The 26,026-nt window shown below is 45.7% G+C and overlaps 1 protein-coding gene across 2 annotated transcripts in view; it reads left to right on the top strand.

Moving 5' to 3' along the window:
- FLRT2 (fibronectin leucine rich transmembrane protein 2) overlaps nucleotides 1-25,349 on the top strand; it is a 68,874-nt gene extending 43,525 nt beyond the window's left edge. Inside the window, exon 2 of one of the 2 annotated variants that reach the window (XM_073610025.1) lies at nucleotides 22,602-25,349. In XM_073610025.1, the coding sequence (XP_073466126.1) occupies nucleotides 23,015-25,012 (1,998 nt within the window). In that variant the 5' untranslated portion in view covers nucleotides 22,602-23,014 and the 3' untranslated portion in view covers nucleotides 25,013-25,349. Of the gene's footprint in view, nucleotides 1-22,598 lie in introns of both variants that reach the window. The other variant, XM_073610023.1, reaches the window with a different exon arrangement.
- The last annotated feature ends 677 nt before the right edge of the window (nucleotides 25,350-26,026 follow it).

Below are 26,026 nucleotides of genomic sequence, written 5' to 3'. Positions count from 1 at the left end.
GGGAGGGCAGAAAGGCACAGTACAAGTGGGGGGGTGGAGGGCACAGTACAGGTGGGGGGGGGGGGCAGGAGGGCACAGTACAGGTGGGGGGAACAGAAAGGCACAGTACAGGTGGGGGGGCAGGTGGGCACAGTACAAGTGGGGGGGCAGAGAGGCACAGTACAGGTGGGGGGTCAGGAGGGCACAATACTGGGATCAGAAGGGGCACAGTACAGGTTTCAGGATGCTACCTGGGACGTGGCCATCCTGGGAAAGCTCAGTAAAAATTGTGACTCGGCAAATCCAGGACAGTTGGCAAGTACGATATAATGCAAGATTATCATGGGGCCCCTATGCACCTGGGGCCCCAGAGCAGGCCCCAGATGGAGACTGCAAGATGGGAGAATTAGTTGAAGCTCCTAGAGCGCTCCCCTCTCCTCACATATTAATACTGCGCCCAGGGCACGTGACCCTTCTGCCCACCCCTTGCCCCATCCCTGACTACAAGTGGCCATTTCAACACACATTGCATGGGCAATGTCCACTGCTGTCACCATCAGGAAACCCACCCTGAGAAATGTCGTGCAGCCATTGCTGGAGTACATGTACGCAGGAAGTGGCCGCAAAGAGGCTGCGGTAGGTCAGTAGCCATAAATAATAAAGAATGAGAACAAGTGTTTTTTTTTTTTTTTCCCCAGTCTACTTCATCGCAACACTTCCACGGCTCGTCCAGCAGAGGCTTTTCTATGCAAAGTCTCTGATTGAAGAAATCCAGCCGTGGCCAGAGCGGCCCTTGTACCGTCCTGATGGGAAATGGTGATAATTGGTGTTGGATCTCCAAGTCACAACTTATCCTAATGAAGTGCCTCGTGTGGGCTGGCGTTCCGCCCTCCAGCCGCTGAGTGATGCCTGCCCCCCCCCCGGGGTCGCGGTACGGTAACTCGAGCCCGCCCGCTGGACGTGATAATCCAACACGCCGAAGACTAAAGACGGATTCAGCTGTTCCCGGCCCAGCAGCTGCGTGCCCTATTTTATCCCGCCGGCGGGTTCTGCCAGTTATAGACAAGATGGGCATCTCCGAAATACGACGAGGGGGGAATGATTTCAGACATCGATAATCTCCAGATCCCCGAACTTTCTAATATTGAGATAGGTCAACTTTCCCGGGGGCCGGAGAACGCATATATCATAATCAGAGAGAGTGCAAGCTCCTATGCGCTATATACAGATTCCAAGCAAGTGCCGGGACAAGGTAACCTAGAGCCCAGAGCCAACATGCCAAATCCCCCACCCCCCCCAAAGAAAAAAAATAAAAAAAAATTGAGCACTAATCTGCATGATTACCCCCTAAGCATAAATTCCCCCTACTCCCAGTTCAAATCACCCCCCCGCGCTGAGATCCCCCTCCCCAGTACAAATCCTTACCCCTCCATACCCCAAACTCCTCCAGCGCAAATGCCCCCACCCCTCCTAGCACAAATCTTTAACCCCTCAAATTTCCCCTCGAAGTACACATCCCCCCCCCCCTCCAATTCCCCCTCCTAGCACAAAAAAATTTCTAGTCTCAAAAATTTCTTTCTAGCACAAATCCCCTCCCCCCTATACCATACCACCTAGACATGTGCACTGCCTAAAGCAATTTGTTTGTATTCGTTTTTTGTTTTTTTTTGGGTCATTCGTTCTGATCGCAATTCGTTTCACAAAGTATTTTATTAATAAAAAACAGCTAAGTTTTTTACTCACATTTTAGATACTTTTGCAAGGCATAAAATCCACGTGCAGCGAGCTCGTACTCCCACGCCACTTCCGGTCAATCCCGACGCGTGTCGTCGCGTGACTTCATCAGGGGGATCTCCTTTCAGAAAAAAAGTCTAGTCTTCCAGTGGTTAAAGCAGCCCGCCCATTTGAACGCAATGCAGGTGACCCCGCATTAACGCACTGCAATCATGTGAATGAGCCCCCCATACAAAGATGCACTATATTACCAAAAGCACTGGTCCATGAAGACATGGATGAGCGAGTTCGGGGTGGAGGAACTTGACTGGCCTGCACAGAGTCTTGACCTCAACCCGATGAGTTAGAGCGGAGACTGCAAGCTAGGCCTTCTCGTCAGTACCTGACCTCACAAATGGGCTTCTGGAAGAATGGTCAAATGTTCCGATAGACACACTCCTAAACCTTGTGGACGGCCTTCCCAGAAGAGTTGAAGCTGTTATAGCTGCAAAGGGTGGGCCAACTCAATATTGAACCCTACGGACTAAGACTGGGATGCCATTAAAGTTCATGTGCGTGTAAAAGCAGGCGTCCCAATACTTTTGGTAATATAGTGTACATTTTTAGGTACTTATATTGGCTTAATATCTTTTAATGATCAATGAATAGAAAGCTGCACTGGGTGGTGGTGGGGGGTGGGGGGGTGGGATTTAATATTCTTTTGGCTGGAGATCGGCCCGTGCTTTTTTTCTCAGGCAGCGTGGCAGCTCTTTGATCGCCTAGAACCCCGGAGAGGATCGCGCGGCACGCAGGCTGATGTAATTGCTTGCTGGAGTCGATCACACTCCTATCTGATCTGGTGATAGCGGCGGTGACAGCTCTGTGAATTCCGAGCCGGCTCCCCCATTGTCTCTAATCCGGCTAAATCTCCGCCAGACAAACGCCTGTCAGGGCCCCATTGTCAGATGGTCTGCGGCAGGTCGTAGCCGGCAGGCCTGTCTGCTAATTAATCAAGGTGTGTACCTCGTGTTCAGCCCCAGACACTTCCATTACAAGACGGTTCCCCGGCTTTGCCCGACGGCGCTCGGATATCGCCGGGCGTTTTAAAGTTTAATCGGCTTATTTTTTTTTTTTTGAGTCCGCCCTCATCCTAACAACATGCCAACGACATTTTTAAATAAAACGTTTTTCCGTTTTTTTTTTTTTAAGCCATACCTTGTTTTTTAGACCCGGCGACGCCATCGCCGGGTCTCTGTGCTTCTCTATGCAATGCAGGCAGATCGCGGCTGGTGGGAGGGGCCAGCAGGGTGCTGTGCATGGCTTCCCGAAAGGGATCACAGCATGTGACGCCCTCTCCTGGCACAGGAGGGCCAAATACTAAAGACCAGGTGTGAGATCTGAAAACCTCACGGCAAGAACAAGAGGATGATGAAGTTAAGCTAATATTGTCTGCATGGAGTTTGTATGCTTCCTCCAGGCTTGTGTGTTCCCTATGGAGCTCACCGCTCCACCTACAATCCACAATCCTCCCGACAGGTAGACTGGCTTTGGAATTTATCATGCATGTGTGACTGTAGTGGGTCATTAGAGTGTAAGCTCCTCCGACGTACACTGACATGACTGGTTCAGTGTTCTCTGTACAGCACTATGGTATATGTCAGAGCCAGGGCCGTCTTTTAATATTCATTGGACCCTGGCAAAACTTTTCTTGGGCCCCCCCCCATGTAGTTTTGCTCTCCACCTGCTCTGAGACATACAATAAAGAGCATCTAGACTCAAAATCAGTTTACTGAATCAGAATCGGGCAGCTATTGCGATTGGTTGCCAGAGGTTACAGTGTATCATTACCGCTCACTGACTGGTTGCTAGAGGTTACAGTGTATCATTACCGCTCACTGACTGGTTGCTAGAGGTTACAGTGTATCATTACCGCTCACTGACTGGTTGCTAGAGGTTACAGTGTATCATTACCGCTCACTGACTGGTTGCTAGAGGTTACAGCACACATTACCGCTCACTGATTAGTCGCTAGAGGTTACAGCACATGATTTCTGCTTGTTGATTGGTTGCTAGAGATTACTGTGGATATGACCTCGGGGGGGCATGATATACATATCGATGCCGACGGCCGCCGCTATTTAGATATGAATAACAGTAATGTACATGTAAACACAGGGTCTGCAGGTGAGTCATCTGTACTCAACAATAGGGCAGAGCTGGGCAGGATTAGTAGCAGCACTTCACACTGAGATATCGGGACACAGCACGGGTCTAAAACCTCAAGGGACCAGGGAATTTAAACCAGGATAGTTGGCAAGTATGAGGCAGCTGCTTTGAGCCCCACAACAATGACAGGGCCCAGGGCAGCTGCCCCCCTTTGCCCTGCCTTTAAAACGGCCCTGGTCAGAGCTATATCACTGTAAAATAATAGTGTGTGACTGTGGTGGGGCGTTAGAGTGTAAGCTCCTCTGGTGTAGACAGATATTCTGTAGTTCTGTACAGAAAACACTGAGCCAGTCACGTCAATCCCTGCACCAGAGGAGCTTACACTCTAAAGTCCCCAGCGCAGTCACACACTATTATTTTACAGTGATATAGTGCTGACATATACCGTAGTGCTGTAGAGAACACTGAGAGAGTCACATCAATCTCTGCATCAGAAGAGCTTACACTCTAATGTCCCCACCATAGTCACAGATCATTATTATACATTTAAATAGCTCTGACACATTCTGTAGTGCTGCACAAAGAACACTAAGCAGGTCACAATCGCGTCGGTGCCAGAGGAGCTTACGCTCTAAAGCCCCCACCACAGACATGCAGAAGAGCTTACACTTTAAGGTCCCCTCACAGTCACACACAATTATACATTTATAAAGCTCTGACATATACCGCAGTGCTGTACAGAGAACACTGAACCAGTCACAATAGTCCCCCCCCATAGTCACACACTATTATTATACGTTTATATAGCGCTAACATATTCTGCAGTGCTGTACAGAGAACACTGAGCCATTAATATGTCAGAAGAGTGTAAGCTCCTCTGGTGCGGAGATGCTGCCCAATGCAGCTATTTGTCCAGCCAAACTGCTGGCACATTTGTTTTGTGTGAGTGATGCAAAACTGAATGTTCTTCTTTTATTTCCTCTACAGGTCGAATGTGTTTTTTTTTTTAGTTCATAAAAAAAAAAAAAAATACAGCAGTTAAGGAAAATACTGCGTTATGGCCACTAGATGGCTTTTGAAGTTCTTAAAAAAAAAACAAAAATCTGATCCTCAGCTCCATCTAGTGGCCATAATAGAGTATTACCCCAAACCATGCTTTTTTTTTTTAAATGAATGAATAACATTCGACCTGTAGAGGAAATAGAAAAGCATTCCACTTTAAACCATTCACACAGAACAAATGCACCAGCAGTTTTCTCTGGACTGATATCGATACAAGTTTTGCTCCCTTTGGCTGCATCCTGTGAACATTAATGCAGATTTCCTGCCTGTCTTATGCAGAGACGACCTCCAAATGGCAGTTTGGGTATTAAAGAAAGAAGAAAAGCTGAACCGATTGAACTTCCCCTGCTCCTCACACTCCTTATATCAGGCCCGGAGTGACATTTATGAATTTTATTAACACTTCCTGTCATAACACAACAATAACCGTTAGCGCCTGACAATGAGGGAAGCGGCTTTATCCCCTGTAAGCCGCCGGTTTTGGCAGTGAAATTGCCGCGCAGGCGAGAATGAATGTCCTTTTTATGACATTCCGCCAAGCCTGTTTTGTAATGGGGAATTTTGATTTTTTTTTTTCTCTCTTCAGCGCTCTCTAATGCGGCGAAAGATTATGGGAGACAGTTATGTATATATTAACGTACGTCGAGATTAAGGCCGGCGTTAAACCCGGCGATGGGACAGAATTAATGCCGACCGCCGAGACACAACGACGCTTTGTCATCTTAAGGGTCGGCGCAGAGACGGGGCGCGCTGTACATTCGATGTGTCAGTCGTATACACTGCTTCATCGACATTTATCCTCCCGTTCAACAGCGAAAGTGAACTTCACCCATATAAATACAGCAAGAATAATTCCAATATCCTTATCATTGTATATATTATATATACTGTATATAGAATATTATATTATGTATAGATTATTATATTTATAAATTATATTATATTTGATAGATTATTATATTATATTAAATTTTATAGAATATTATATTATTTTAGAACATTATATTATAATAATATATTATATATTGATTATTATATTAATAATATTCTATATTAATATAATAATCAATATATAATATACTATATATAATACAATTTAATATATTATTATAATAAATATTCTAAAATAATATAATAAAATTATATTATATGAAATTTTATAGATTATATTATATTTTATTATATTATTTTAGAATATTATATTATATTAAATTGTATTATATATAGTATATTATATATTGATTATTTTTTTTTAATAATATAATATTCTATATTAATATAATAATCAATATATAATATACTATATATAATACAATTTAATATATTATTATAATATAATATTCTAAAATAATATAATAAAATATAATATAATCTATAAAATTTCATATAATATAATCTATAAAATATAATAATTTATAAATATAATAAGCTATACATAATATAATATTCTATAATATAGAATATTATATTAATCTAGATTATTATATTATATATTTATTTTTATATTATAAATAGATTATTATGTCATCTCTCTTCGTGACTGTGGTTAAAAACTAGTGTGTAGAGTGTAAGCTCCTCTGGTGAAGAGACTGTTGTGGTTGCCCCAGTTTTCTCTGTACAGCACTATAGTATATCTTGGAGCTATATTAATGTAATAATGCGTGACTATGGTAGGATATTTAGAGTGTAAACTCCTCTGGTTCGGAGATTCGTGTAAACGGCTTGGTGCTCCCTGTACAACACTGCAGTATATGTCAGAGCTATACAAATGTATAATAATAATAGTGTGTGACTGTGATTGGGGACATTAGAGTGTAAGCTCCTCTGGCGCAGAGACGAGAGACGGACATGCCTGGCTCTGTATTTCCTGTACAGCACTGCGGTATATGTCAGAGCTATATACATTTATATTACTGCCTGATTGTCTGATAACATTAGAGTGTAAGCTCCTCTGGTGCCGAAACTGATGGTAATGGCTCAGTGTTCTCGGTACAGCACTGCGGTAAAAGTCAGAGCGATATAAATGTATGATAATAATAGTGTGCGATTGTGAAGGGATATTAGAGTGTAATGCTGCGTACACGCGACCGGACTTTCCGGCAGAAAAGGTCCGACGGAACCATTCCATCTGACATTCCGATCGTGTGTGGGCTTCATCGGACCTTTTTTTTTTTGTGTGTGACTGTGGTGGGACATTAGAGTGTAAGCTCCTCTGGTGCAGAGACTGAGGTGAATGGCTCAGTGCATTCTGTACTGCACTGCAGTATACGTCAGAGCTATATAAATGTATAATAGAGTGTAAGCTCCTCTGGTGCAGAGTCTGATGTGACTTGGCCTTGCTCAGTGTTCTCTGTACAGCACTGTGGTATATGTCAGCTATATAAATGTATAATAATAATAGCGTGTGACTGTGGGGGGATGTTAGAGTGTAAGCTCCACTGCTACAAAGACTGATGTGACTGGCTCAGTGTTCTCTGTACAGCACTATGATACATGTCAGCGCTATATAAAGGTATAATAATATATTGACTGTGATGGAACATTAGAGCGTAAGCTCCTCTGGTGCAGAGACAGAGGTGACTGGTTCAGTGTTCTCTGTGCAGCACTATGGTATATGTCAGAGCTACATACTGTAAATGTACAATAATAATAGTGTGTGACTGTGATGGAACTTTAGAGCGTAAGCTCCTGTGGTGCAGAGACTGATGTGACTGGTTCAGTGTAGCAAATGTCAGAGCTATATAAATGTATAATACTGCCTGACTGTCCTAGGACATTCGAGTGTAAGCTCCTGTGGTGCAGAGACTGATGTGACTGGCTCGGTGTTCTCTGTACAGCACTATGGTGTATGTCAGAGCTATATACTGTAGATGTACAATAATAATAGTGTGTGACTGTGGTGGGGCATTGGAGTATACGTGCCGCTGTGAACTAGAAAAAGAATTTGGCGCACGGCGTCCGTCAGCGCCCGCATCACAAGTAGAGCGTTAAAAATCTCAGCGAGTGTTTTTATTGGTTGTATAAACAGCTCATTCTATTTTTGTTACTTTGTAGAAACCACACTGAGAAGTATCAATACGTGTTTTTTTTTTTTGTTTTTTTTTCTTTTTTAAAAAAAAAAATCTTTCCCAGAGCCGTCAGCCGGCGTCGGGTTACCCCGATCTCTCACCGCGAGTGCGAAACTGATTCTTCGGTGTCCTGGGATTCCACAGGGATTCGGTGTCAAGGCGAATACTTTCCTTACGTCAGGCCGGGGTATATATATCGCCCCGCGGAAAGACTGAGCTATGGAAGTCATTTCTGTCACCTGACCGCGTTAGGCTCACAGCTGACCGCAGAAGACGAAACGTGACACTCGCTAAACACACACTGAGGGCTGGTTCACGCCATAAAAACGCACTCCAGATCTGTTCCGGATCAGTTTCTGCTTTGTGTTTTTGATGCATTCCAGTGCATTTTTGGTGCGTTTTGATGCGTTTCCAGGCGCTTTTTTTTATATTTTCCTTTTTTTTCCCACTATACTAGGGTCCAGTGCGTTTTTGATGCGTTATTGATGCATTCCAATGCGTTTAAGTGCATTTCTTTTGGAACTGGAAAGCCCTGCAACTGACTGCACCGGTGTGAACTATGCCATTGGAAACCACTTAACTTACTTTCCATGCGTCTTTGATGCAGAAAAAAAACTCACTGTAAACTGCATGTGGCGGGAACTGGCCCTGAGAGTATTTATTGTTGGGATCACAGACCTCCGAAGGGCGGAGAATGCCCCCAAGGCCCCCAGTATGTGCGTGAAATATGTGTATTCTCCTAACTGACAATGAAGACATTGGATGGTATGTCTGGGGGTCGGGAAAGTCAGGCCTCAGGACCAAAGTGAAACTAGTTTAAGAGGGGCACACTGATTTACGGCTACAATTTTATTTAAAGTCCAACTTTTTTTTTTATTTTGGATAGTCGAGGAGGGTTATAACCCCTGTCATTTTTTTCTTTGGTAACTGTATCCCATTTGGGAGATCTCCCTTCACTTCCTGTCCCATAGCCAAAACAGGAAGTGAGAGGAAATCTCTCCAAAGTGAGTAAATTCCTGGATGTCACCAGAACTAGTGTCTCCCTTTGGGAAATTTTCCCTCTATTCCTGTTTTGGGGAAAACACAACATTTTGGATTTTTTTTTTTCACTTTGGATGATAATGGTAAACAGGAAAAATAGAGAGAGTGAATCTCCCTGACGGGGGGCACAAACAGCAATAAAAACCTAACAGGGGTTCTAATCCATCTCCATTCTCCACTAAAGTTTTGCTTTTAGTTACCCTTCAAGGTTTGATATTGTAGAGTTTATATAAACCCAAAAACCAATATTTTATATATGGCAGTTTACTAGTTCTTAGGTTAAAAAAAAAAAAAAAAAAGCGTCAGCAGCTACCACATTCAGGGATGCCAAATGTCCCGGATTTGCTGGGACAGTCCCGCATCTTGTATCTCAGGAGCGCTGATGGCAGTTTTCTAGTTTTTGGGGATAAAAAAGTATTGAACCATATCCATAGATGCCAAATGTCCCAGATTTTGCTGGAGCAGTCCTGCATCTTGTATCTCAGAGTGCTGAGATTTTTGGGGATAAAAAAGTATTGAATGCAGCCGCCACATCCATAGATGCCAAATGTCCCAGGTTTGCTGGGACAGTCCCGCATCTTGGACCTCAGGAGGGCTGATGGCAGTTTACTAGTTTTTGGGATTAAAAAAAAAAAGTAGCAGCTGCGGCCACCACATACATAGATACCAAATATCCCAGATTTGTTGATACAGTGTTGCATCTTGGACCTCAAGAGTTCTGATGGCAGTTTACTCATTTTTGGGGATAAAAAAGTAGCGAATGCAGCCACCACATCCATAGATGCCAAATGTCCCGGATTTGCTGGGACAGTACCACATCTTGTATCTCAGGCATGCTGATTACAGTTTACAGGGATAATAAAAGTAGCGACTGCAGCCAACACATCCATAGATGCCAAACGTCCCGGATTTGCTTGGACAGCCCCACATCTTGTATCTGAGGCATGCTGATGGTAGTTTACATGGCTGCAGTCACTACTTTTCTTATCCATGTAAACTGCCATCAGCATGCCTCAGATACAAGATGTGGGGCTGTCCAAGCAAATCCGGGACATTTGGCATCTATGGATGTGTTGGCTGCAGTCGCTACTTTTATTATCCAACACATCCATAGATGCCAAATGTCCCAGATTTGCTGGGACAGTCCCACATCTTGGACTTCAGGCGTGCTGATGGCAGTTTACAAGTTTTTTTGGGGATAAAAAAAAAAAAAAAAGCAACTGCAGCCACCACATCCATAGATGCCAAATGTCCCGGATATGCTGGGACAGTCCCACATCTTGCATCTCAGGTGCGCTGATGGCAGTTTATTAGTTTTTGGGGATAAAAGTCTGTGAATGAATAAAGAGGATTGTACAGCCTGTGAACATGCACCGGATTTTGCATGCACTCTGGACCGATATCCAGTTTGCTATTATATGGCTGAAATGCGTCAGCACCGTGCTTTTATCTGTTAATCTTACCATGTGAGTGGATTGTGCAGCCATATACAGCTGAAATGCGTCAGCACTGTTTATATCTGAATCTTATCCCATGAGTGAATAAAGAGGATTGTACAGCCTGTGAACATGTGCCAGCTTTTGCATGCACACTAGACCAGTGATGGCGAACCTTGGCACCCCAGATGTTTTGGAACCACATTTCCCATGATGCTCAACTACACTGCAGAGTGCATGAGCATCATGGGGAAATGTAGTTCCAAAACATCTGGGGTGCCAAGGTTCGCCATCGCTGCCCTAGACCGATCATCAGTTTGCAATTATATGGCTGAAATGCGTCAGCACCGTTTTTTTATCTGTGAATCTTACCCTGTGAATGAATAAAGAGTATTGTACAGCCTTATACAGCTGAAACGCGTCAGTCCAGAACTGCATGGAGTTTGCATATGCTTGCTTGGGTTTCCTAGAAGTACTCCGCTTTCCTTTCTCCCACCTGAGACAAGCTGGTAGGTTAATTGGCCCAACTGAAAAAAGACAAAAAAAAAAAAAAAAAGATGCAGCTATAACTGGGGGGGTGGGGGGGGGGTCATTTGCAATCCTCATAGGCGCACACGCTCATACAAACATAAATTTTTTAGATCTATCTTTTAAAAAGCGGAAAAAATTAAATAAAAATAATAACGTGCCCGCAGGTTCACCCGCCATCTCACAGTCCCCGCCGAGTTAAGAGGGCGCCCGGGGAAGACAGCGAAGCGCCCTGGTGTTTTTCAGACGCAGTAAATATAGAGAAAAAGATTCCCTCCCGCGGAGCCCGGCGGAGAGCGCCGAGCTCCCGCTCTTCCCATCCAATGTCAGGCAGCCCTTGTGATATCTAAATTGTCATTCCGCATTCGGCTCCGGAGCCATAAAATTCTTATTGCATTTGTCTGTGCAGTTGCTTAAAACGAGCGGCGGTGCTTACAGACAATTCCGATTTTCCTAAGCCGAGCTTTTAATGACCTCTGTTTATTAAGCGGGGATGGAATTTGCTTCCAAATGTGGATTGGGAGGGGGAATGGCACTTTTATGAGCGTGTAAGCAAAACCACAAGCGCAGTTCGCTAATAGGCCTTCTCTCGTTCACCTTATCCTCGGCGGGGAGGGGAGGCGGTGGGGGAGGGCAGGGTGTGCGATGAGCTCGTGCCGCGGCGATGCGTTGTTTTTTTTTTGTTTTTTTTTTTTTTTTACCACAGAAATTCCGAACCCGACACCCTTCCTGCCGCTCGGGCATGTCAGCTGCTTGTCTCAGCGGCATGGGCAATCTGAACACCAAAGGGGTTAAAAAAGACACATCCATACATTTTTAGTACCCTGAATCTGACCTGGTATCCGCCTCTTGCAGTCCCTGTACAGCGGAGCTCAGACTGGAAGAGGGAGAAGCAGCATAAGGAGCCAGTGGGTTCATGTGACAGCAATAGGCATGCTGATAGAAGGAGAGAGCATAGTGACAGAGGGATGAGCTATGAGCTCATCACTGTGCTGCTTCTCCTTTCACTGTCCAGTCACAGGTTGGGGGCTCATCCGGGATGAGCTTGAGGTGAATGATGCTGTCCTCCTGGATGTAGAGGGACCATCTACATTGCATTTACTTAATTGTATTTTTTAAAAGTAAGTAGACAACAAGAAGCATGCTGATAGGTGTAGAGAGCAGATTGACAGAGGGATGAGCTCATCACTGTGCTGCTTCTCCTTTCACTGTCCAGTCACAGCTTGGAGGCTTATCCGGGATGACCTTGAGTTGAATGATGCTGTTCTGGATGTAGAGGGACCATTTACATTGCATTTAAGTCATTAATTGTATTTTTTAAAAGTAAGTAGTGCAATTACCTGAATCTGATCTGGTATCCACCTCTCGCAGTCCCTGTACAGCAGAGCTCAGACTGGGAGGGGAAGAAGCAGCACAAGAAGCTAGTTGGTTCATGTGACAACAAGAAGCATGCTGATAGGGGGAGAGAGCAGAGTGGCATAGAGATGAGCTCATCACTGTGCAGTTTCTCTTTTCACGGTCCAGTCACAGGTTGGGGGCTCATCTGGGATGAGCTTGAGTTGAATGATGCTGTCCTCCTGGATGTAGAGGGACCATCTACATTGCATTTACTTCATTCATTGTATTTTTTAAAAGTAAGTAGACAACAAGAAGCATGCTGATAGGGGGGGAGAGCAGATTGACAGAGGGATGAGCTCATCACTGTACTGCTTCTCCTTTCACTGTCTAGTCACAGGTTGCAGGCCTATCCGGGATGACCTTGCGTTGAATGATGCTGTCCTCCTGGATGTAGGGGGACCATCTACATTGCATTTAATTCACTAATTGTATTGTTTAAAAGTAAGTAGTGCAAATACCTGAATCTGATCTGGTATCCACCTCTCTCAGTCCCTGTACAGCAGAGCTCAGACTGGGAGGGGAAGAAGCAGCACAAGAAGTTAGTTGGTTCATGTGACAACGAGAAGCATGCTGATAGGGGGAAGAGAGCAGAGTGGCAGAGAGATTAGCTCATCACTGTGCAGTTTCTCTTTTCACTGTCCAGTCACAAGTTGGGGGCTCATCCGGGATGACCTTGCCTTGAATGATGCTGTCCTCCTGGATGTAGAGGGACCAGCTACATTGCATTTAATTCATGTGACAACAAGAAGCATACTGAAAGGAAGAGAGAGCAAATTGACAGAGGGATTAGCTAATTACTGTGCTGCCTCCCCTTTCACTGTCCAGTCACAGATTGGGGGCACACCCGGGATGACCTTGCGTTGAATGATGCTGTCCCCCTGGATGTCAAGGGACCATCTACATTGGGGTCCGGGATGAACTGAGCTCCGAGCAAATGGGTTGAATGATGCTGCCCAATCAAACTGAGGACATCTAGTGGCAGAAAGAAGTACTGCAGGGGTAAGCTATAGACTGAAGGTGAATATTGCAGCACAGTTAGTTTGTTGGTTCTTTGTTGTTGTTGTCGTTTTAATCTAGTTCATGTTTATCTTGTTGTTTTTGGCTGGTGTTATGCTTTAAAGGGACCTTTTTTACCTTCTAGTGCTATTTAAAGCAGCTGTAAATCCCAACTGGTTGACATTTTGGTTTGCTTTGTGCACTGTGTATCATAAACGATTGCTATATTTGTAATCCTTTTATTGCCTCTGTTGTTACATCTCAGTGCTCAGTGATCTCCCGCGGCCTCTTTGCGGCCACTTCGCTTCAACAACAAGTCTTGTAAAGACATCTAAACCTGTGACTTTCAAAAAGCTCTAATATATCTAAAATGATTTTTAAAAATGACATTTGTTCTTACATTGTGTCATCTGTCCACCTCAGTGCTGCTGATCTCCTGCAGCTGTTTTTCAGGCTTCATGCACTTTAGCGATGGCTGCATGGCATTTCTCAAGACGGGTTTCCTGATGGTGACATCGGTGGACCACACCTGCGTAATGGGTGTCGAAACGGTCCGTTTTAGTCTCCATTAAAAGGCAACAGGCAATTCAGTCCAGTTCAATTTCATTACAACCAGATCCGGCATCGGAAATCAGCCAGAGGGGGCGCTGTGTTTGTTTTTCAACATCTTTCAATCATAAAGTTTGATTTTATTGCGTGTGTAGTTTTTCGTTTTTTGTTTTTTTTGTTTTTAATATGTATCCAAACCTCTTTAAGCCGACCACCTCCCACCCCTTTAAGAGTTCTAAAAGCCAGGAGGTGAAGGCGGGCATTCGGGTCATGTGACCGATGTGGTTGGCTGTCGCGGCGGTCACATGATTGTAAAGCTCTCGATCGCTAATATGTATCGGGAGCTTACTGATCCCTACATGGGAGCATACGTTGTTGTAACGGGGTCGCATATATGCGGCCGCTCGGCATTAAGGCCCACCCGCCAAGCAGGCGTATATATGCGTATGGCCGGCATCAAGGGGTTAAAGCAGAAAAGCACCATCCAAAAATGACAAAATGATAAAAAATAAAATAAAAGCACATTAAAAAATAGAACAAAAAAACGCTTTTGTTTCCCCTGCAGCACTTCTTTTCCATTATTCAACCCACCTCCTCTGAGCCCAGGTCATCCGGGACATGCCCCCCCCGTTCAGTAATTTTTTTTTTCCACCACTAGATGTCCTCAGTCTGCGGGGCAGCATCGGCCAACTCAAGGTCATCCCGGACAAGCCCCCAACCTGTGACTAGCCAGTTGAAGAAGTAGCAGCACAGTGATGAGCTAATCTGTCACTCTGCTCTCTCCTCCTATCAGCATGATTTTTGCTGTCACATGAACTGATTGGCTCCTTGTGCTGCTTTTCCCCTCTTCCAGCCTTGTTTCCAGTGCAGTAATTTTTCTTTCCACCACTCGATGTCCTCTGTCTGAGGGGCAGCATCAGCCAACTCAAGGTCATCCCGGACAAGCCCCCAACCTGTGACTAGCCAGTTAAAGGAGAAGCAGCACAGTGAAGGGCTCATCTGACACTCTGCTCTCTCCTCCTATCGGCATGCTTTTTGCTGTCATGTGAATTGATTGGGTTCTTTGTGCTGCTTTTCCCTTCCTCTTCCAGTCTTGTTTCCAGTGCAGTAACTTTTTTCCACCACCACTAGATGTCCCCAGTCTGAGGGGCAACATCAGCCAACTCAAGGTCATCCCGGACAAGCCCCCAACCTGTGACTAGCCAGTGAAAGGAGAAGCAGCACAGTGATGAGCTCATCTGACACTCTGCTCTCTCCTCCTATCGGCATGATTTTTGCTGTCACATGAACTGATTGGCTCTTTGTACTGCTTCTTCCTCTCTGTCTGAGTGCTGCTGTGTAGAGACTTTGAGAGGCTGATACCAGGTCAGATTCAGGTGTCTATTTTAAAATACAATGAATGAATTAAATGTAATGTAGATGGTCTGTCTACATTGGAGAGGAGAGGAGAGGGGAAGGGAGTAGGGTGGAGGAGAGGAGGGTGGAGGAGAGGGGAAGGGAGGAGAGGAGAGGGGAGGGGAGGGAGGGAGGGGAGGAGAGGAGAGGAGAGGGGAGGGGGGGAGGGGAGGGGAGGGGAAGGGAAGGGAAGGGAAGGGAGGGGAGGGGAGGGGAGGGGAGGGGAAGGGAGGAGAGGGGAGAGGAGGGTGGAGGAGAGGGGAAGGGAGGAGAGGAGAGGAGAGGAGAGGAGAGGAGAGGAGAGGGGAGGAGAGGGGAGGGGGTTAAACCCAGAAAGTCTCCAAATGAAAATGTGGCCCTCAGACGTATCCTCCATCCTATTATTGGGCAGTCGGGAGATTTAGGAGAATTACACCTAATTGGCAGCCGCGCCGGCCAAATGTGATGTCAGTTTTCCTAATGAAATGACAGCTGAAATCATCCTTCATAAAAGCCGAGGAGTTTATGAGCTGATGAAGGAGACAAAACGAGGCGACGAGGCGGCCACAGAAAATCTTTGTAGCAAAAACATTCGCTGTCCTGAATCTAATCTGAAGCTTAGGGCCCATTTATATCTTGGTGTTGCAGTAACGGGACCGTTAACGCATGGCAAGGCATTATATGCGCACTTAGGGTCTCGTTCACGTGTGCGGCAGCCCTACAAATTTGTCAAAATTCGTTAAAAAACCCATTTAACAAATTTGAATTTGAAAATGTGAAAATCCTAAATATTAACTAACTATTAACCACTTGCTGACCAGCCGCCGCAGTTTTACTGTGCCAGAATGGCACGGCTGGGCAAAACGACGTTATGTAACATCGCTTCGCCCTGTGGCCACTAGGGGCTCACGCTCGCTGCTCGCCGCTCGCCCCCAGAGCCAATGCGAGTGCCCGGCGGGCGCGATGTCTGCCGGGCTCCCGTGATCGCTCGAGAACCGTGATCTGTGTGTGTAAACACACACATCCCAGAGGGGAGAAGAGACTGATTGTGTTCATACAAAGTATGAACAGTGATCTGTCATCTCCCCTACACAGTCCCCTCCCCCCTTCGGTTAGAACACACTGAGGGAACACAGTTAACCCCTTGATCGCCCCGTAGTTTTTAACCTCTTCCCTGCCAGTGACATTTTTACAGTAATCAGTGCATTTTTATAGCACTGATCGCTGTATAAATTCCAATGGTCCCAAAAATGTGTCAAAAGTGTCCGATGTGTCCGCCATAATGTCGCAGTCCCGATAAAAATCGCAGATTGCCGCCATTACTAGTAAAAAATAATAATAATAAAAATGCCATAAATCTATCCCCTATTTTGTATACGTTATAACTTTTGTGCAAATCAATCAATATACGCTTATTGAGATTTTTATTACCAACAATATGTAGAAGAATACATATCGGCCTAAACTGAGAAAAAATTAGCTTTTTTTAAAAAAAATGGGGATATTTATTATAGCAAAAAGTACAAAATATTGTGTTTTTTTTTTTTTTTTTCAAAATTGTCGCTATTTTTTTGTTTATAGCTCAAAAAATAAAAACTGCAGAGGTGATCAAATACCACCAAAAGAAAGCTCTATTTGTGGGGAAAAAAGGACGTAAATTTTGTTTGGGTGCAGCGCCGCATGACCGCGCAATTGTCAGTTAAAGTGACGCAGCGCCGAATCGCAAAAAAACGGTCCGGACATTCAGCGACCAAATCTTCCGGGGCTGAAGCGGTTAAATTCTAGGTATTGGAATTTCCTTTCAAATTTGGCTGTTAGTGAACGTAACGAATTCGAATTTACCCAAAGTTACGGATTATCCCAAGTAATGAATGCCGTATCTAAACGAATGGAACGTAACGAAATAATAATAATAAATAATGAATAATAATAATAAAAACTTTTTATTATTTATCATTAATTCGATCCATTCCATTAGTTTAGATGCGGCATTCGTTATTTTGGATAATTCGTAACTTCGGATAAATTCGTATTCGTTACATTCACTAACAGCCAAATTTGAAAGGAAATTCCAATATCAATAATGTAATAGTTAATTGTTAGTTATTATTTTTGAATTTTACGAATTTACGATTTTTCGAATTTACAAATTGCGATCATAACGAATGACCCGAAAAATTAAAAAAATAAAAATTGAAATGAAAACAAAAACGAACAAATTTTTCAGCAGTGCACATGTATAGAGCAAACACCTATAAATGGAAAGAAAAAAAGGTTGGATACTAATTTTTATAGATTTTTGGAGCAAAAAAAAAGTGAGTTTATGAACGCCAAAAATTCCCAAATCGCCTGTTTCAGGTGTGAAGGCTGCCTGAATTCCATGGCTGTTTGGTAGCAGGGAATCTGCGTCCTTCCCTCCCCTCCCCTCCCCCCGCCCGGAGAGTGAAACGCTCTGCAGTGCCGTCTCGTGCCGGCCCAGAGGCGTAGTGCAGATCTGGATTTGCAGCCTGAGCTCCCAACTATGGGTTTTACTGGGGTGTAGTACAGAATAACCTCCCTGATCTCCCTCCGCCTCCCCCGACTTACCCAGACACCCAAATGTGACTGCGTTTTTATATATTCCGCTTTCTGATTGGATGAGACCCGAACCCACAGGTGTCTAACTGGCGGCCCTCCAGCTGTAGCCAAACTGCAAGTCCCATGAGGCATTGCAAGGCTGACAGTTACAAGCATGACTCTTAAAGGGACTTGTAGTTCTGCAACAGCTGGAGGGCCGCCAGTTTGAATCGCACAATCTGATTGCCACGACAATGTCAAATCGCCTCCGGCCGCCATGTAACTTTAGAGGCGGGCGGTCAGGAGGTGCTAAAGACGCAGATCGACCATTTGTTTTTACTGCCCGCCGCCGGTGTGAGCTAAACCTTGCATATAAAATAAATTAAAAAATGACGCTTGCTGTTACAGCCTTTGTTACATCTCGGTGGTGCTGATCTCCTGCAGCCTCTTTGCTGCCACTTCTGGTCTGCATGCACTCCACTGATGGCTGCTTATCATTCCTCGGGGCGGGTTTTTTTGATGGTGATAATAACGGTGGACCACGCCTGCATCATGTGTGCCCAACAGTACTTGTAGTTTCCATCGGAAGCCCATGTGACAAGGTGACAACACAGGAGCACATTTGGGAGATGGGGACAGAGGGTTGTCACCCTACAACAGGAAGTGCCGGAACAATGGCAGGATCACCAGGGATTATTTTAAAATGGTATTAAATCCAAAAGCAAATTTTTTCTATATTGCAGCTTCAGTGGCGGTTGGGGGGGGGGGGACCTGACTACTACCCCTGTGCTCCTTCATCCAGATTGAAGGCGCTCTAATACAGGAAGCATTACTGGCCGGATCACCCGGTGATAACAGAGGGGAACAAAAACAAAGAAAAGAAAACGAATGCAGCCACCACATCTAATGATTGGTGAGCTGCAATATATCACCTTTTTTTTTGTTTTGGTTTAATACCGCTTTAAGTAATTAAAGGGTTAACACCACCCGGATGCAGCGGTAGCCATTGACATTCTCCACACACGGCAAGACAAAGCGCCGCAAACAAGGCGGCGCGGTGGCGACACGAACCTCAACCGGCTCTGAGGGATCGACAATGACAGGCGCAATTGAGTTAGAAGTGTAATCCCGTTAACATGTCCCTTTTATCCAGGCTCACGTCATCTGAGATAATTGGAAAGAAGCTGTCCCCGTGCTGGGCACCCCATCACCGCTAATGCTTCCACTGTCAGGGATGGGGAGACTTTTAATAGAATGCAGATTATTTGGGGACGTTAATGGCACTGCGATCGATGTAGATGGCGGCCTTGCTGAGCAGAATGTGTACCTTGGAAGAGAGGAGATCGAAATTAATTTAAAGGATTCTTTTCTTTTTTGTTTCGGGCAGCGGAAGTTTTCCTGTAGGTATCTGTCCATGCCAATGCCAAAGGCACCAAGACAATGGATGCCCTCCCAACACTCATGCTCCTACAGGCCTCGGGCATGTCCCAAAGATGACCTTCTACCATTCGTGCTCCTACAGGCCCCGGGGTATTTCCCAAAGATGTCCTTCTGCCATTCATGCTCCTACAGGCCCTGGGGCGTGTACGAAAGATATCTTTCCACCATTCTTGTTCCTAAAGGTACTGGGGCTTGTCCCAAAGATATCTTTCTACCATTCATGCTCCTACAAGCCTCGGGGCATGTCCCAAAGATTTCTCTCTTTCACTAATGTTCCTACAGGCCCCAGGTCATGTCCCAAAGAAGTCCTTCCACCATTCATGCTCCTACAGGTCCTAGGGCATGTCCCAAAGATGTCCTTCTACCTGTCATGCTCCTACAGCCCCCAGGCCACGTCCCAACAATGTATTTCTACCATTCATGCTCCTACAGGCCCCAGGGCATGTCCCAAAGATGTCCTTATATCATTCATGCTCCTACAGGCCCCAGGCCATGTCCCAACAATGTCCTTCCTACCATTCATTCTCCTACAGGCCCTGAGGCATGTCCCAAAGATGTCCTTCCACCATTCATGCTCCTACAGGTCCTAGGGCATGTCCCAAAGATGTTCTCCTACCATTTGGGACATGGCCCGAGGCCTGTAGAGGCACAAAGATACCCCTTCCCCATTTGTGGCCAGGGGGCTTTCTACCATTCGTGTCCCAAAGATGTTCGTCCACCATTCATGCTCCTACAGGCCCTGGCGCATGTCCCAAAGATGTCCTTCTACTATTTGGCCCGGGACACAACATCATCATTTTATTGAGTGGTGGTGTTGAAGGCCATGTCAAGTCCTGTATAGACATTGGTGGGAGGGTGCCACTTGGAGGCCACATTAGTAATGAAAATCTCAGCTTGCTCTAGGACAGGGGTCTCCAAACTTTTCAAGCAAAGGGCCAGTTTACTGTTCTTCAGGATTTAGGAGGGCCAGACTGTGGCCAGTTGGTGTAGAAAATGCCCAGGCATTAGTGCTTCATCATTGGTTGCATTGGGGGGAGTAGTGCCCCATTGATGGTGCCAGTAGGGGAAATGGTGCCCCATGATTAGTGTCAGTTGGTGGAATAGTGCTCCAAGGGCCATATAAGGGCAAGCAAAGGGCCACATCTGGCCTTCAGGCCGCAGTTTGGAGACCACTGCTCTAGAATGAGTCTCTGACTTAAAACCAGACAGGGGAGACCAGAGCTCCCCTAACTGTAACCAGTCACCAGACGTGCCCACACACTCCCATCCACTTGACAGTATGGCCCACCCAAATGGCATCTCTTGTTATGAAATGGCATCTCTTATGTGTGGACTGCTCACCCTATTTATGGTAATATATGCCTTAATAAGTTGCTGTGCACGTGCAGTAACTCAAATAAGGCTGACACTGTGATCCCAGGACAAGGCCCGGGACACAGCAGCATCAGGGCTAAGTTTTAAGATGTGGGACTGTCCCAAATCCGGGACAGTTGGCATCTATGCAGTAGCACAGTGGGAATTATTTTCTCTCTGATGTAAAGGACCCCCCCCCCCTATAGTTGTCACCAGCACAGGTATCCCCATTGGGTGATTTTTTCCTCATTTCCTGTTTTGGTGACAACCCTAAAACTTTGGATTTCTCATGACATCCTTTCTTCGTGACAACGGTCACCAGAACACCTATAGAGGTTAAATCGCAGACAGCACTAAAAACTAAGCCCAATTGTGTTGCAACTGCGTTTGTGGTGCTTCCCCATTTGCTTGACTATGTAGCTTTCGGCGGGCTTGCCGCCTGCTGATTGCTACATGTTGGGTAAACTTTGCTGCAAGTGTGAAGTATCACAAATGCAGCATGTAAAAAACCCCATCTGCTGCCTATTTGGGTGGGGGTGGTGGATGGGTGACAAAAATGCGGCTTAACCACTCATTTTTTCTGCCTCCTACAACCACACGTCTAAATAAAGCCTAACACTCTCGTTGAATATATCGATTTTTTTTTTTTTTAGTGGGAGATTTCACCTTTTTGGCTCTTCTACCACTTGACTGGCTACATCCTCCCATTGGGACTTAACCTTTTTCTGACGGCGGGCCGCTTTTCCGGTAATGACGCGTTTCACAAATAAACACGGGAGCCTCCCGCCGCTTCCTTCACTCCGCCGTGACAGAAAATGGCCGGTTTGACCACACGGCTCCCCCTTTTAAAAAGTATAAAAAGATTTAAGATGACTAAGAGGATAAAAACATCATAAAAAAATCCGCCCGAGCTTATAAGCCGTCAATGAGCTATAAATGTCTGGTTTGGCCGGCGAGTGGTTTTTTTTTTGCGGATTGAAGACTGTGTTTAGCGTGACGCTGGAAATATAGGTTAGGCGTCTCCCCTGCTGGCGTTCTGCAGATTGAAAGGAAGAAAAGGTGAATTATTTATTGGCATGGGATCGGCTGAACGCGTCTCTGTCAGCAGCAGAGTGTGGAGGCGCGGGGCTCGGAGAAGCGCGGTGTGATCTGCCGCCTTTCCGCATGGCTTGCTGGACATTGCTTAGATGAGATGGGTTTGTTTGTTACACATGGCTTTAACGTATCCGACATCAACCCCGCAGTGCCTGTAGTTCCCCAGAGTCCCCACCAGGCAGCGCCGGCAACTGTTTACAGCTCAAGTTGAATCTGCTTAGATTTTGCCTTCCCTGGTTCCTCCACCCCCCCCGACCCCCATTTTATACAGCACTACAGAATATGTCGGAGCTATATACACTGTGTGTATGACACTAATAGTGTGTGACTGTGATGGGACATTAGAGTGTAAGCTCTTCTGGTGCAGAGACTGATTTTACTGGCTCGGTGTTCTCTGTGCAGCACTGTGGTATATGTTGGAGTTATACAAATGTATTATAATATTAATACCAGTAATCATGTGTGATGGTGGGACATTAGAGCGTAAGCTCCTCTGGTGCCGAGAATAATGTAAATGGCTCAGTGATCTGTGTACAGCACTGTGGTATATGTCAGAGATGTAATAATACAGGAAAATGTAAAAAAATCCATAAGATGTAGAAATTACACGTTACGGGTGGTGGGAGTGATTTCGGAGTATGTGACGCAGTTCAATTCCTAGTTGAGTAGAACCTTCAGAAGGTGGTTAGGAGTGAAAGCCCTTCTTACCATCATTTTCCTTCTGTGAAGTATTCTGCTCTGTGAGTCTGTTTCCTGACACGTATTTTGTTTCATATTTACTGACATACATTTGTTTCTCTCTTATGGGCTCCCTTTTCCTGATACGTTCTTTCTTTTTCTTCAGCAGGTCATGCAGCTGGAAGTTGAAGGAGAAGAGGTGAAAGAGTTCTCGCAAGCCGAAAGCGCTCTCCTCTGACAAGACGACGACTCGCCCTCCCAACAAGCACTGTGCCAAAAGCCTGCTCAGTTTCCCGAACTTTATCCTTTTCCTGGTGGAAACAAAGAGCGAATCTACAAAAGTGATTAATGAGCACTTGGGTTTCTGCGGGCGGCGTGCAATCCTGGCTAATGAGACTTGCTGTATCGCCATCCATGGCAGGAGGTGCGCTCATCAAAGGATTACGGAACCTTTGGCTGTGATGAGATTTATTCTTGCCAGATGGCCGGACAAAAAGCACATTAAATGCTGAGATTTGCACTTCGTGTTTGCTTTTGCACCTCTCGTTTTAGCAAGGGCCTTTTATTTTTTGGAAACCAGAAATGGGCCTTCGGACAGTTTTGTGGCCCAAGGACTGGGTGTCCTTCTTGAAGTCCTGGATTCTGTTCTCGCTTGGGCTTTCCATGCAAGTGAGCCAAACATTGGCGTGTCCAAAGGTGTGCCGCTGCGACCGGAACTATGTCTACTGTAACGAGCGGAGTTTGACCTCAGTGCCTCTTGGAATTCCGGAGGGTGTAACCGTGCTCTACCTCCACAATAACCAAATTAACAATGCTGGATTCCCCGCGGAACTGCACAACGTCCAATCGGTGCACACGGTTTACTTGTACGGCAACCAATTGGACGAATTTCCGATGAACCTTCCCAAGAATGTCAGAGTGCTTCACCTCCAAGAAAACAACATACAGACCATTTCAAGGGTGGCACTAGCACAGCTTTTAAAACTGGAAGAGCTGCACTTAGACGATAACTCCATCTCAACGGTAGGGGTGGAGGACGGAGCTTTCCGCGAAGCGGTTAGCCTAAAGCTGCTTTTTCTATCAAAGAACCATTTGAGCAGTGTGCCCGTTGGCCTCCCTTTTGTATTGCAAGAGTTGAGGCTGGACGAAAACCGAATTGCCACCATTTCAGACCAAGCCTTCCAAAACCTGACCGGCTTGGAACGTTTGATACTGGATGGCAATCTCCTAACCAACAAAGGAATTGCAGATGGCACCTTTAGCAATCTACCCAAACTGAAGGAGTTTTCTATGGTACGTAACTCTCTCACCAGTCCTCCGAATGATCTCCAGGGCACCTACTTGGTAAAGCTGAACCTGCAGGACAACCAAATTAATCACATACCAGTGTCAGCCTTTGCTAAACTGCACAAGCTCGAGAGATTGGATATATCAAACAACCGGCTCCAGAGATTGGTCAAGGGAGTTTTTGATAACCTAACGAACCTAAAACAGTTGACTGCTCGGAACAACCCTTGGCTTTGTGATTGCGGCATTAGGTGGGTTACCGAGTGGCTCAAGTCTCTTCCGGCCGCCATCAATGTTCGTGCATTTATGTGTCTGGGACCAGAGCTGTTCCGGGGTATGGCAGTTAGAGAGCTCAACATAAACCTGCTGTCCTGCCCAACCACCACACCCGCCTTATCCCCTGTTACCCAGCCTCCTCCAACCACTGCCCCAACGACCGCTCCCACAACAGTGTTTATCCCTACTCCAACTGAAACCCCTGCAGTCCCAACACCCACCCCATCGCTTGTTCCCATTACCGAGCCCGACCAGGCGATCATAGTCATAGAGAAAGTAACCACACCCATCCGAGAACGACTCCAGCTGTCTATTCGCTTTGTGAACGACACCGCCATCCACCTCAGCTGGTTGACCTTTGTTACGGTTGTCTCCTACAAGTTGACTTGGGTTAAGATGGGCCACAGCCTGGTGGAAGGGATCGTGAATGAACAAATAGTCAATGGTGAGAAGCATCACTGGAACCTTTTGAATCTGGAGCCCAAGTCCACCTATCGGATCTGCTTGGTTCCTTTGGATTCTTTTAACAACTACCAGGCGGGTGAGGAGACTGTGTGTGCCGAGGCCACCACAAAGGCCTTTTCCCCAAACAATGGCAGCAACAGCCCCTCTAGCCACGAGCAGGCCACGACGCCAAGCTTGGGCTCCCCCTTTCTGCTGGCAGGGTTAATTGGGGGTGCCGTCATTATAGTACTTGTAGTCCTTCTAAGCATCTTCTGCTGGCACATGCACAAAAAGGGCCGCTACACGTCCCAGAAGTGGAAATACAACCGCGGCCGCCGGAAAGACGACTACTGCGAGGCGGGCACCAAGAAGGACAACTCCATCCTGGAGATGACGGAGACCAGCTTCCAGATCGTCTCCTTAAACAATGACCAGCTCCTTAAAGGAGGTTTCAGACTGCAGCCCATATACACCCCGAATGGGGGCCTCACTTACACAGACTGTCACATCCCCAATAACTTGAGGTACTGCAACAATAGCAGTGTTCCAGACTTGGAGCACTGTCACACGTGATAGGGACTCTGGGGGGGGACCCGAGCCAAGGCAGCCACACAAAGGACTGACTCTGCTGAAACAAAACGGGACTAAAGAGACTCTATACGAATACAAAAACACGAAGAAAAAAAATTTACATTTGATATTAGGCAGATGCGTTTGTGCATCGGATACTCTGTAATTTATACGGTGTACTATATAGTGGAATTTAAACAAACAAAAAAAAAAAGTGCTATCTTTTCTATTTCCAGTTCATTGCAAACAGTTTTGTAACTCTTTGCTTTTTAAATATTTAAAAATTGCTGAAGTATTGTACAGGGTTGTACAATAATAACCAGTTTGCCATGATAACAAAAGCGGATGTTACTTTTTTCTTTGTCTTTTTTTTTTTTTTTTTTGCATTCACAGTCATACAATTGTTCACATATGGAAGCAGGGCTGCTGTTAGAAACCACAGGGCCCCATACAGCCTACCTGACAGGGCCCCTTCTTCTAAGCCGAAAGTGACTGAGGACATAGATTTGTTAATCCCTTTCTTTTGCAGCCTCAGCAGCACAGATGAATGAATAGAAAACGCTCTGAGGCTTCCTGCTCATTCACAAACTGGGCACAGGAGTGATTGGTACCGATCGCTCACTGTGTTCATTCAGAAAAAGGAAGGGGTCAGTAAATTACATATTTATCTGCCCCTGCTCTCTATCCTGAAACATCTCCCTTCATGCCCGCAGAAGCAAAGGAGGGAAGCTGGAACTGCTGTAGGGGAAAGGGGCAAACGGGAGGCCCAGAGAACAGATGGAAGGGGTGGAATGTGCTAGGACCAATTTCCCTGCAGTGTAGCCGGAGGGAGAAGGAGGAAGAGAAGCTGGCAGCGCTGCAGGGGGGGAGGCTAAAGAGGATCAGTGGCTGCAATAAGACAGTACAGCCGGCCCTCCTGCTCATCAGGTGCCTGGGCCCCCCCTTTGAACTGATGGGGCCCGGGTCCAGTACAGGAGGGCTGGCTGTACTGCCTTATCATTTTTGTATGGAAGGATG

The sequence above is a fragment of the Aquarana catesbeiana genome, linkage group LG13 (genome assembly GCF_042186555.1).
Source record: "Aquarana catesbeiana isolate 2022-GZ linkage group LG13, ASM4218655v1, whole genome shotgun sequence".
NCBI classification, from domain to species: domain Eukaryota; kingdom Metazoa; phylum Chordata; class Amphibia; order Anura; family Ranidae; genus Aquarana; species Aquarana catesbeiana.
Note: the sequence above shows the minus strand (reverse complement) of the source record. Positions and strands in the feature narration are given on the sequence as shown.